The 12,948-nt window shown below is 46.4% G+C and overlaps 1 protein-coding gene across 1 annotated transcript in view; it reads right to left on the minus strand.

Annotated features, from left to right (window-relative positions):
• Positions 1 to 1,223: 1,223 nt before the first annotated feature.
• Positions 1,224 to 12,948, minus strand: part of PIGL (phosphatidylinositol glycan anchor biosynthesis class L) — a 60,637-nt gene continuing 48,912 nt past the window's right edge. Inside the window, exons 5-7 of the mRNA XM_009956228.2 lie at positions 8,255 to 8,286; positions 2,668 to 2,801; positions 1,224 to 1,519 (exon numbers count right to left, since the gene is read on the minus strand). Coding sequence (XP_009954530.2) covers positions 1,421 to 1,519; positions 2,668 to 2,801; positions 8,255 to 8,286 — 265 coding nt within the window. The 3' untranslated portion in view covers positions 1,224 to 1,420. The remainder of the gene's footprint in view (positions 1,520 to 2,667; positions 2,802 to 8,254; positions 8,287 to 12,948) is intronic.

The following is a 12,948-nucleotide window of genomic DNA, read 5'->3' on the forward strand; positions in this document are numbered from 1 at the left end:
TCTTGTGTTTCAAGTCTGGCTTATAAAATCTCCTATATAAGATAATCTCTCGCTTAGGACATAATACTAATTTACACATTTTTTTCTCCACTGACTTCAATGAATTGACCATGGATTTAAAGTTAAAGGGGATTTGAAAGAGCTTAGCAGGCTCAAGTTCAGTAAAGCATAGGCTCAAGTTCAGTAAAGCATTTACACGGGTGCTTAGCTGTATGCAAGAGGGGCCACTGAAGTGATTCATGGGATTAAGTACTGTTTTGCTTAAGCCTGGACTTACTCATGGTCTTTACTCTGAGCAGGCATATGCTTAGGCACTGACTCATGGCCAGGGAACAGAGTTCAACACTGTCAGACTCTGACAACAACGGGCACGCACTTAAGTACAACCAGGAACTCATCTGTTGTCTTCAGGAGGAGGATGTGCTCACAGCAACAGGTCGGGATCTGGCAATCTGGGCTCTGATCTTGACCATGCAATGACGAGCTGGGTAGAGCCAGGACAGACGCCTCCTGTGGATGTGAGCCCACACGAATGAGTGCAAAGACCTACAGAAACGTTGAGTGCTGCTGACTGTGCTCCACCATGACCCCACAGAAATGCAAATCGCTAGTAAAGTCTCTGTATAGGCTAAGAAATTAAACCACTGCTTCACTTACCTTTCAACATAAAGGAAGAGGATCTTTAACTCTTGCACTTGTCTTTTATACAAGTGGAACAGCTTTTGAAACATCTCTTATAATTTTTATCTCTGCATGGGTTCTACAAAAGACCTAGTTACAGCCTGGGTCTCTTGCACCTCATTCGTACATCCTGTTGTGGCTTGTCAGTTGATCTCAAGCCCCACATTCTGAAGCAAGAAGAAATGCTCATGTTTCATGAGGGACACTCTGCGAAGGTGGAGCCTGCAACACAATGTGTTTGAAAGAGGCAGCAAAGATCAGCGCAATTAGAGAAATCTGTATCATTTCTGGTGTTTTATTCATAAGCTTTGGCTTTTTAAAGTTCTGGTTGAATAAGACAAGTCTTGTGGTTCTGGTTTTATCTGTGGAGATAGCAAGATCTTTGAAAAGTTACTCCTGGTTACTCCTGGATTTTACAAAAGCACCAAGAGATAGATGCCAAGCAGTCCTTGCAGCTATACCCTTTGGGGAAAAGTAGTTTGTGCAGGAGTTCTGCATTAGACCTTTAATTAGGTTAATCCAAATTTCTTGTTAAACCCTGTTCATCTCAATGTATTGGCCACAGGATACTCAGAAGGAAGTTCATACAGCCTGGTTTTTGTAGTCTGAAAGAACGTCACACAAAGAGGATCCTGCCCTCTTGAGCACGTAGCAGGTGCGTTTTCTTTAGTCCTGGGCCTGGCATGGTCTTTGTTTTTCGCTTATTCTTTTACTCCTGAATTTGTGAGCGACGTCTCTTTTACAGAAGGCGGAGTGAATTGATGACCATGTAACGCGAGAAAAGCATATAGATGTGGCGGAACCAGAGGAGCTGGCTGCGATGACACCGCATGGCTCTCTAGAAGGAAAAATAGTTGAGAAAACATTACAAGAACCTTCCAGACCTAATGTGAGGGCAGTTTCCTAGGCCTCTGGTGAGGTTTACTGCCGATTTATAGGACAGCCTGTTTTCAGAGAGCAGGGAAGAAGCAGTGGGAGATAGAAGGCTGCCTACTCTATGGGGCAAAGGGCAGGGCGAGGCTTGTCTGCCCCCACGTTGCTGGTGGTGTGCTGCCTAACGTTCAGAGGGGTCCTGCTGGAAAGGACATTCTCAGCTGCAGACTGGTGCTGTGACAGTTTCTTTGTCACATGTAACTCCTCCTCCCTAGGTGATCTCACGCCTGGGTGTTTCACATGCTGGGGAAGCAGGAACCTGATAGGTGTGCATCTGAGAACGCTGTGCAAGCTGCTTCCGATCACACATTGCCAGCTGAAACTTAATCTATTTATAGTGCAGCAGCTTAGAAAGGTCAGGTTTCAGAAACAAAAAACCACAAGGGAATAACACCACCTTTATCAGAGCAGTTTCCATGGGTAACTCTATCTTTTAGCAGCCTCAAAAGCAGGAAAGTTCTGTAATTTGTGGATTAACAGGACTGTCTGCTGCGCAAATATTTGCATGCTATGGAAGGGGAGCAAATCAGATTCTTATATACGGAACTGTGGACTAAATGTATGAGATCTCACACAGCAAAATATTCAAAAAATCCACAGCAGAGAAGGGAACTCATGAAGAGCTTTGGGCCACGAGTTCAGAAGCTGTCTCCATCTTTAGCCGGAGCTATGATCCAAAGACGCTGTTCCCAGCATGCAGTCATGCCATTCTTTGAAAGGCCACTCACATGTTCAGAATATTATGTTGGATCCAGACTCCTTTGATACACATCCTACATCCTGGATGCAGTGTAAAACTCAGTGCGCTGTGACTACTCAAGATCTCTGAGCTGCAAATCTGCTCATTCCTGTCCTGCTATCCACACAGCACAGGAAGCAACCTGTCTTGTCCATTCATGTTTTATGAATCACTGAAGATCGTCCATTAGTGACCTTTATAATCCTTGTATATAATTATTTATTACGTTCTCTGTGAATAAGACACTTATGACTAAAGTCTTCACAATGATGACGAGCTACTCAAACAGGTTAAACGGGTACCACACATCTCACCCGGGCTTGTTCCGTCTCCTCCTCTGTGAGTATGAAGAGGGCATCTCTGGGCAGGAGGCAGGAAACAGGTACATCCAGGACGGAGATGTACTTCCGGAAGAGACTTACTGATTCAAGCACGAGCACGCAGCACCCTAGACAGAGAAAGAGAATAAATATTTCAAAACAACAGTATGCTTGTAAGGTGCCCATCTGTCCAGGCTCGGCAGGTCTTTGCTCCCCTCCGTTGCTGGCCATGGGGATCCTTTTTGTGCAAAAGGGGAGCATCTTCTACTCATGCCTCCACCAGGATCTCTCTGTGCCCAGTGCATGTCTATGACCACTTGTACTCGTTCTTGTTCTGTATGTGGTCTGTGGAAAGCAAAGCTAGCTCTGAGTACCAGAGGGTTTGGGGTTTTTTTTTGCTTATAATTTAAATTATTCCTACGTTCGTTAGACTCCAAAGAAAAAGCACAGATGGCTCTCTGAATGCTGGCACAATATAATGGAAATTTAAACCAGCAGTCTCTGGTTCAGCTACAAAATGAAATTTCCTCTTTCTACTCCAATTCTTAGCTACAGAAAAAATATTTACAAGATTCAGGAATGGCTGCATCAAATATTAACTCAGGCAGGCAGTTACACTTTAACACAAGTCCAGAATTCATTGCTCAGATGTTTGTGATGAAGCAAATGAAGGTAACATGTAGAAAGATTCTACTGGTCTACTGGTGTGGAATTTTTTTTTCTGTTTTAAAGAGCCCCTTGAACTCAAAAGTTAATTGCTACTTTCTTTTTACAATGGCTAAATTGTCTTCGCTGATGAACTCAGAGCTACTGATGGTCCCATTAAGAGCCTGTAGCTCTTAAGGGAGCTGCTTTGGGATTTCTTAGGGCTTGGAAGCTGCTGCGATTATGCTCCACACTTCAGACACTGTATTGAAGTTTGACAGAAGAGGCCAAAGTCACAGTTTACACAGGCGGTCAGATACACAATTAGATTTGCAATGAGATTTTCTTCAGTGTGCCCTTAAACAGTGAAATTATACAAAGGAGACAAAGAACAATGCTGAATTGCTACAAAGGCTGCCTAATGGACCACTTCAGTGTGTGAAGCCTGGGCTCGTGTCTAATACTGCTTACGCTGTTATGTCCTGAGCATAAAACAAACTGGTGGTGCTCAAATACCTCTTGGCCCTACAATATAGGCAGGACTTGTGTCCTCCTAAGCGAAAAGATTCTCCAGGACACGGGCAGAAGCAAACGTCTTTTCCTAAAGAAGTAGCTACACGAGAGAGGTGATGATGCCTCTGCTAGGAGCCCGCTTGGCAGATCTGCTGGTGCTCAGGAATCTCATCCCACAAGGATCCAAACAGCCAACCTGCTGCTAACTTCCCGACGTTGGACATTTGGTAGATTCTTCAGTCTAGCCTCTACCCAAGCATGAGATAGGGAAGCAAAACTTGTTGCTCTTACGGTAAATGAATTGCCTGGAGACACAAGGGAAGAAGCCCCCACAAGTCTCCAAGGCTGAACATGGTACTCAAAGATACCCCACCAGCACCATTCCTTCCCCAGCCAGGGGTCTCTGACATGCTGAACCCAGGAACAAACAGCATGCATGGGATGATCCTCCACAAATCCCCTCACAAGTGATTTGTGTCCCCTGCTTCTTCCCAGTGACGTTAACTCAGTTCATAGCAGAGAAAGGTCTTGCTTTTAGTCCAGCCAAAGCCCGCAATGGCAGGACATAGCAGCCCTGATGGACTCCCTCCAGCACATCTTCAGGATCTTTCAATTCCTTTCTTTCTGCTCTCTCCTTCAAGAGAAGGATGTACAATTTGTTCCAACTTTCAAATAGCCTATTCCACTCTCAAAAGCAAAACTGGTAACTTTTTATTCCAGATTCACAGCGGGCTCGAGGCCCATGCTCCCCTTCCAGTTCTCTTTCTGCATTGATCCCAGGACATGACTCCCCAGCAGGGCAGACAGAGCATTCAAAGCAGTTATTTTCTCCTGCTGTGGGCAGCAATGGGCAGGGTTAGAGGCCTGAAGGGAAATCATTGGCACTTCCATCCGGACAAACGCTGACACGAGTCTGTGCTGTGCCAGGAACCGAAGAAAAAGCCCTCCTGGAACTCATGGACATTTGCTGGAGGCCCGGCCTGCCAGGAGCTGCCGGGAGATGGCGGTGTCCGCCAGCTGCGGAGGGAGCCGGGACCCACCGCCCGCTGCCCTGCCGGCAGCGCCTGGCCCAGCCTGCCCAGGTCAGGATCCCTTTTGGCACCGCTCTGCCTTGAAGGCCCTCCTGTCTTAACTGTGTCAGTACCACGTCCCCACTCCCGTCCTGCTGCAGCCTCAGCCATCCAACCCTCGCAAGGTCACCGTGCCCGTCCCTGCAGAGCAGCAGCTGTGCGATGCCATCTGGAAGGACCGATGGCTCTGCCAAGCTCCCTGCAGCGAGTCCCTTGGACGTGCGGGAATGCAGGCAGCTGCGTGACCAGCGTGGCCTGTGCCACTTCCTGACTGGAGTCTGGGCCCCCGGCTCGCTCCTGGTCCACCTTGACAAGGGACAGGCAGAGCAGTTGCTGTTTAGCGGCCGTAAGGTTTCAGCTTGTTATTGCAAAGGATGCTCTGCAGTGACAAGTGCTGCAGCTGCACACAGGAGACACTTTTACTTCCACCGAAGACATTTCTTGTTTCCAAGCAGCAAACTTGGAAGCAAACTTGTGATGCGCCATGATAGGGGAACCACTCTTCCCTCCCTTCTCTGCAGAGATCCTCCGGGCTGCTCAGCAGGCCCAATCTGTTGGTGGGTAGTTTCAGAGAACAGAATTAGTACGGTGCTGCACTATGGCACAGCAGAGGAAAGGAACAGATACAGATCCCCTTGTCCCGTAGTCAGCATTTCCACTGGCCACCTCTTTGCTTTTCAGTGCTTACTGGGGAGGACAGGGCTAGAGCAAACATGGGGCAATAGGTCTTCCCTTTCCTCGATGGTTGTTAATGGACCCTGGCAATGCCAGGTGAATTCCTGCTTTCAGTGGCATAAGGTTCCTCACCACTAATCTCTGAAGCCTGGGCTGATCTGTTAACAAAATGCGCTCTCCCTTTCCCCATATTTTTTCCCAAAGAAATATTAATTCATGCAGCAATTATGCCCTTTTGTTCCCCAAAGCTCAGCAATAAGGGCTCAAAACAACTGCAAGTGATTTCAGCATTGATCAGCCTGACCTCCTGGGCCCCCGTCGGTCAGATCAGGCAAAGCAATGGCATTCAAGCCAAGTCTTCTGTGTTAGTGATATGACAAGGATGTCCACATGCTGACAGCAAGGCTGCTCCACATGGGAATGTGAGATGAAATGAAGCAGGGAAGGAATGTACAGTCCAGGGAGAGATGGAAAAGGCTTCAAAGAAATGGGCTGCTCCCTGCCAAGCAGTAAGAGAAGTGCTGCCATTGATGAGTCTACTCCTGTGACACCAGCAGGTGAAGCTTTTCAGAGCCTGTTGTGACTGTGACCTGGGCAGGATGGGATTAACAGAGTAATACAACCTCTCTAGGTTGGCAGAAAGGGCAAGATCAATATAGCTAGTGGATTAGGCCTAGAATAGAAGTGCATGAAGCCTGCAGCCTCTTCAGCTTGGCTTTCTACTTCCAAATCACTTATGCAGCAAGTATGTCCTGAGTGACAAGATTATTAGCAGCTCTGTGTGCTAAAGGCCTGCGCTGCTCCTGACAGATGTTAGCACACCAGTTCTTTCAGAAGAGCGCTGGTTATAGCTGGATGGGGCAGTGGGAGAGATGGATGCGTATCCAGCCGCTGTCTTGGCTTCTTGAAACAAGCCTATGTGCTTGTGCCTGGGCTGGAGAACTTGACTACAGGTTATAAAAAGCCTGTTGTGTTCATGCTGGCTAAAGGCATTAGCAAGCAAAGCAGGATATTTAGGGTGCTCATTTGCATATCACTGAGGCAAGGCAAGGCTTAGCTGGCTTTTGCATTTGCAGAGAGATTTTCTGTGGATTCCCTGATCACATGGGCTTACGCAGGTTCACCCACAAATACTTCCCTCTTACTAACAGGAGAGCAGCACATTTCCATGGCCTGAACATGCCTTTCAGCTTTATCCAGACGGCCTCAATCCCAGCATCGCTCTTGTTTCATTAAGCCCCTCTGATGCACAGCCCTGCACGCCTGCCAGATCAAATTATAAATACTGGGAATTTCAATGAGACTGGAACTATATTTGGAAAGGCTTAGCGTAAGCAGCAGCATGGGAGCTCCCCGTTCCTTTGGTGTTTGTAGGTCATGTCAGATGTGATGTAATCAGAGCAGCAAGGCTTTCACATAGCTTCAGGAGTCTCCTGATGCTGCTAAAGAAATGAAAATGTTGTCTGTACATGGGTCTGTGTCAAACCTGAACCAATCTGAGGCACAGCCCGTATTCAGGACCACATGAGCAGCACATGAAGGTGGTTCAGTCTAGGTAAGGCCTGACATCTAGCAGTGACATCTACCACTGCAGTTCCTTGTTCTTTCTCTGTACTGCACACAGCACACACAGAGCCTTTTTGCTGCATCCCAAAGCCGAACAAAGAAAAGGTCCTAGGAAAAAAGTTGGTATTAATACTCCTCTTTCATAGATGGGGGAATCAAAGAGACTAGAGTCAGAACTCAGGTAAAGGGCATTCTGCCATCTTGGCTCATGCTCTCTCCATCAGATCTTGGTCTGCAACTTGCTGCTAGCAGGGAATTAAAACTGATTTGCTGTGACACATTCAAATCCTACAATGATGCGGGAGTAAGCATTAAAGAAACACAGTCTGTATGACTGCTGAGGGAGCAGGAGGTGACTGGGTGGGCCTGGCTGAGCCACCTTCCTGCTCTGTCCAAACAGCTGACAGCTTTGTACTTAAACTAGTCCCTGAGACAGGCTCTGTTTGCTAGAGATCAGGGCTGCAGATCTACTCTGGGACAGCAGCTGGAAAAAGAGATCAGAAGCAACCTGCTTCTGTCCTTTTCTTCTTTCTTTTCCCTACTTGTACAGAGAGTTTCTCCGAGATACTTGCTTGTTTACAGGTGAAAGAAGTCATTCCAACCATCTGCTGTGCCAGTGCAGATTTCAGATACTTTTCCCATACCGACCACATTTCGATGGAAGCTTAGCTTGGTATATGCAACCAATTTTGGCTGAGCTGGTAATGGTTTCTGAGGCCCAAATAAAACCCAACCAAACCAAAAAAGCCAACTGAAAAAAAAGGCTTGTAAGTAAGATGTGACCAAAAACTTTGGGACTGACCTGAGAGACCTAGAAATAGCACTCATATTCAGCAAGAGGCATAGGCCAGACACTGAATCACACCACTGAGTCAGGACAACCCCAAAGGACAGAAAAGTGACTGTGGAGAAGCCTAAGGTAAAAAGGAAGGTAGGAAGGTAAAAGGAAGGTAAAAAACTGCAGGGAGATGTTAAGGGCAAGGAAGAGTTCAGGGGCAGGTTTCATTTGCATTGTAAATGGAGGTGAGTTAGGCAGAGGAAACCCTGGACAGCACATTCATGTAAAGGATTGCCTAATGCCTGCAGCGTCATGGATGCGTAAGGTGACATACCTTCAGGTAACTTCTGCTCTGAATGCAGGTACCTGTGAATGAAGAGATTACATGGGGGTAAACACTCAATTAGTTATTCAAAGCATGATTTTATAGGTATAAACTCTTGTATGCTAAATCAACCCTTTTCTTTTAACACATACACACACACACATTTACAGTGGCTAATCTTACCAGAAAGTTCAGGAGCGACGCTGGATGCACGTCAGGCAGCCTCATTCCCCACACAATCCTGCCATTACTTTCCTTACCCTGGCGGCTGGGACACAGCACCAATAAGCTCCATAAATCCAACTCGCTCTCAAACTTCTCATGTTGCACCAAGGGAAACTGCACGAGGCTGCCAAAGCCTATTCGCTCTGAGAGCATTGCCTCTTTAAAGCCTTGTGTCTGCTGACCAGGGACATTGCCTCAGCGGCAGCTCCTGTTTGGGGACCAGCTTCTTTCTTTCTAACCCGTGCTGGCACTGGGACATGAAAAGCTGCTTTGACTTTTTGCTCACTGAGACTTTGATCCCTTCACGACTTTGTCCTGGGGAGTCTCTGTAGTAAAAATGCATCCCTTGGAAACAGAAGGAGGGGACCAGCGCAGGAGATGTGAGCAGTGATGGTACTTCCATCAAGAAGTGTAAGCAAATGATCCTGATATGGTCAGAGGGTATTAGCTTCAACTCCTTTTTAATTCTCTTGTTTTTCCTGCTCTAGCCTGTGATTCATGGCTTCAGAGGACTTATGCTCACATCTCCATTTGCATCACTTCCAGATTTGGCCCATCGCAGGGATGGGAGGAAGCAGGTCTCCAGCAGATGGCACTCAGACCTGTCCCACGCCCAGGCTTGCTCTTCCATAAGAAAAAAAAAATCCAAACAATGGAACATTTGCCAAAAGGGAATAAAAAAAGAAAAGTTATTTAACCCTGTGTAATATTTAAAGAGATTGTTATCATCTTATAGTGGTGTATTTAACAAAGGACAATGTGACAGTTCATGTGTAAATCAACCAGGATAAAACATACATTATATGTAAACTGTTATGCTTCTCCAGTCACTTTCAAACTAGGATTATCTCTGGCTATTGGTTAAGTTCAAGGAAAAGGATTAGCTACACAGGCGTAGACAAAATAGGAAGCACGGAGTAATGAATACCCAAAGCAATTAAAAAATGCAGGTCATGGCACAACTCAAACAGCAATCCGAAGACATAGGCCTTAAATAGATTCTCCTGCCAATGGTCTTCTCTTCTCCAGAGCCAAAGATCTGCAAGCAACACCATTTCCTACTAAACAATGGCCTTGTAATACTGACTTGGCCACCTTCTACTCCACTGCTCAAGTCCGACTGTTCTGACAAAGACTGATAAATGTTGCCTTGTAAACATTACCAGCAATTTTTCAGGGGCTGTGGGGAGGAAGGTTTAAGTATCTCCATTAATGTCTTCCCTGCTTTTCTGCCAGAGGTTTCTTCCTCCACAACTAGAATCGGGCCACCCAAAGAAGTGATTCAGCATTTGGTAAAGCTAGCAGGGTGGGAGCTTTTTAAAACAAGCTTGGAGAGATAAAGCAGCGAGTGGCTGTGAAATCTGGCTAACCATCCCAAGTCCTAGTGTCTGTTCTGGGTGTGCTGCTTTGCCATAGAGGGACCTTCAAAGCACTGACAGCAGATTAACGGATGTGAAGAGTTGCTCCAAGAATGACCTAATAATAACCCTTCCTGGCCACTAGAAACAGAAGCAAGGAGAGATCCCAATCATATGGAAACACTTCAGCAGGAGCAGAGAGCATCTTCAGCAGGGAAGTTTGAATCAGCAGCAAATTAAGGAGTTTGCGCTTATATAAAGGTTCAGGGAGACACAAACTGTATTTTGGTTACTGAGAGGTCCTCAAGGCTGCTGCCAGGCAGACCTGATACTGATCTGGAAGAACAGGCATGAAGAAACTGATCCTCTCCTCACCGTTTTTGTCCTGAGCCAAATGCTTCAGTGCTCAGCAAGGCTCAGTGCAGAGCTATGGGAATGGGCTCCACCCAGCTGTAATGCTGCAGAGGAATTACAGCCTTACTCGTTTGTATTTCTCAGGCAAGAGATGGCAATGAACTGTGGTTGCAGAGAGAGAGAGAGAGAGAGAAAGAAATACAAAACTACCTCCTGCACACGTTCATAAAACCAGCCAATCCTCTCCCAAATCAATCTTCTCACTCCCATCTCCACCCTGCTGGAGCTGTCTCCGTGGGATGCTTCCAAGTAGGGGAGAGGTTGCAGCTCTCTGTTGTTGCCATTTTGGGAATGTTGTTTTATAGATTAGGCTTGCTGTGGTTTGGGTGAAATGAAAGAGTTTGGCATAAAATCTCAAAAAGTCAAACACAAACAGGCTCTTTTTCAGGAGCTTTTTCCATGTGTTTTTTTCCGGAGCGACTTTTTTATAAATTCTTTTTAAACATAAAGCGATCTACGGTAGTTTGTACCCACCAGAGGCCAGCTGATTACAGGGCATCTCTCATTGCACCCTCTTTATTATGCCTGTGGTAGGATCAGATCCACATCTGAAGGAAAGTGAGACCCTCAGCAATGAAGAACTTCAGAAGGCTGCGAGACGCATGAAGGCACCCACCATTTCTGCACTGCAAGGACTCAGCGCCGGCTCCTCCCTCAAGGACCAGCTGTTTCAAAAGCTATTACTGCCTGTAGCTATCAGCTACATCTGCTCAGCAGAAAAACTGAAATGGTCCAACAACTCTCATCCTGCAAACTGCAGGACTGAGCTAGCTCTCAAATTCCCTGTCCTTATTCAGTCATCCTCAAGGAAAGAGGTCAGCAAAGTGAGTGGGCTAGCCCCTAAGAGACACTGACCACGGATACCTCCCCATGATGGCAAGAAAGAACAAACCAAGATGGAGCTGAAACCTCAGTCTTGGGGAACACAGAACTCCTCTGGGGTAGCAAGCAGGACTGACGCCCTGGTGGGTGGATTACAGTTTTGGTGATGTTCTGTTTGATGAGAAATTGCTCATTGAAATCAATGACTTCACTCTGTAAATAGTCTCCCGTCCCACAGGCAAAACCCTTCACTGAACTGAGTGCTCTGGCTGCTGTAGAGCACTGGCGAAATACAATTTTCAAAAGCATGGCAAAAAATGGATGTCTTAAAGATGTGTTTGGGCTCCATTTAGGATCCTAACCTCTAATCTGCCCAATTAATCTGATGAAACAGATGCGAAGGAGGAAGAACAAGCAGTCTCCTAGGAATCACAGAACCATTAGAAGGATATATTTGCCAGATGTTGAATGTTCGCTATCTGGAACGCCTCCTCCCTCCCTAACCAGAATTTCTGGCTCCGCTTCCAGGCACCCTGAACTACACCATGTAGCAACACGCAGTTTGTACAACGCTCTTCAGGCACTCTGTACCCACGCGTACTGCAGTGGCAAAAGATGGTTCTGCCAGTCAGACAAAAGGTGGCAATTCAGAGATCTTCCAGTTGACAGAGCTGCTCTGGGGCTCTGTGCTTTGGTCCCTGCACTGTCTGGGAGATGAATGTGCAGTGTCACTGCTAGCAGCTTAGTGACGCTGGGAAGGACATTCCTTGAGGCCGTTTCTTTGGAAAAAAAACTACTTTGGGGGGAATCCCTGCAATGCTGGTGCCCTGTGCTCAACTTTATCCTAACGGCTATCATGAAAGGGCACGGGATGAATCAACTCAGTCAGATTGAGGAAGGAGGGAGCAGGGATGAAGGAATGAGATAAAATCTAGGACAACATACCCAGCTACCAGATATATGCCAGTCCTTTGAGGGGAAGGGACAGAGTCTCAAAGGGTAAACAGAGGAGGACAATTCTGTCTTGAACTTATGAGGGCAGTCTGGGTGCAATCACAGCCAGCACTCATAAGTTCGCCCTGGGACAATTAAGATCAGTAAACCAAAACACTAGAAGTGAGCTGGACTGTGAAAGGACAGGCTGAAACATAAGACACTGAAACCTATTATTTCTTCAACACTCTTCTTTATTTTGCAGGGAACCTAGAAGTCCAGCAGGGACTAAACAATCCCAAACAAACACATCAGTGATACAGGAAATCCTTCTCCAAGACAGAGCAAATAATCACCAGTTTTGAAAAAAGAATTTTCTGGGAAAATGCAAGGGAAATACAAAATAGCACCCTGCCTTAAAAACATAAATGAGATGCCGCTCATTTGAAATGCACAGGCTACAGCTGCTAAAAAGGAGTGAGAGACCAGAGCCCCATTCTAGCTCCACACTGTAAGAAGGCATCACATAAAAATGGTAGATTGGATACCATTCACTATCATCGAGCTAATCACTCAAAAACCAGCTTCCTCCCTGCTCAACACGTCCTTAAAGACCTGGCCTTGGAAATTCAATACAAGCAGAACTGTGCTTTGTTGGGATGTAATGCAGTTCGTGGCTTTTAAGAACTATACCCACCGAGTCTGTGGGACTTGGCTGGACAATGTGCTGTTCATTGTTTGGATATACTTATTTGAAAATGGCATTTAATCAACCCTCCACTTTCAGGGAGCCTCACTGTAACCCTTCCGCACAATGCGTTCATAAACGGGGCACTCAATAGTCAGGCTGTGACATGTAAGTGCAACAAGGCATCGGTGGCACTCAAGCTGCATCATAATCAACTTAAGGGTGATAAAGGACTAAGCTCCCAAATATTACCTCTGCACAGT

Source organism: Leptosomus discolor, chromosome 18, assembly GCF_034619465.1.
Source record: "Leptosomus discolor isolate bLepDis1 chromosome 18, bLepDis1.hap2, whole genome shotgun sequence".
NCBI lineage: Eukaryota > Metazoa > Chordata > Aves > Leptosomiformes > Leptosomidae > Leptosomus > Leptosomus discolor.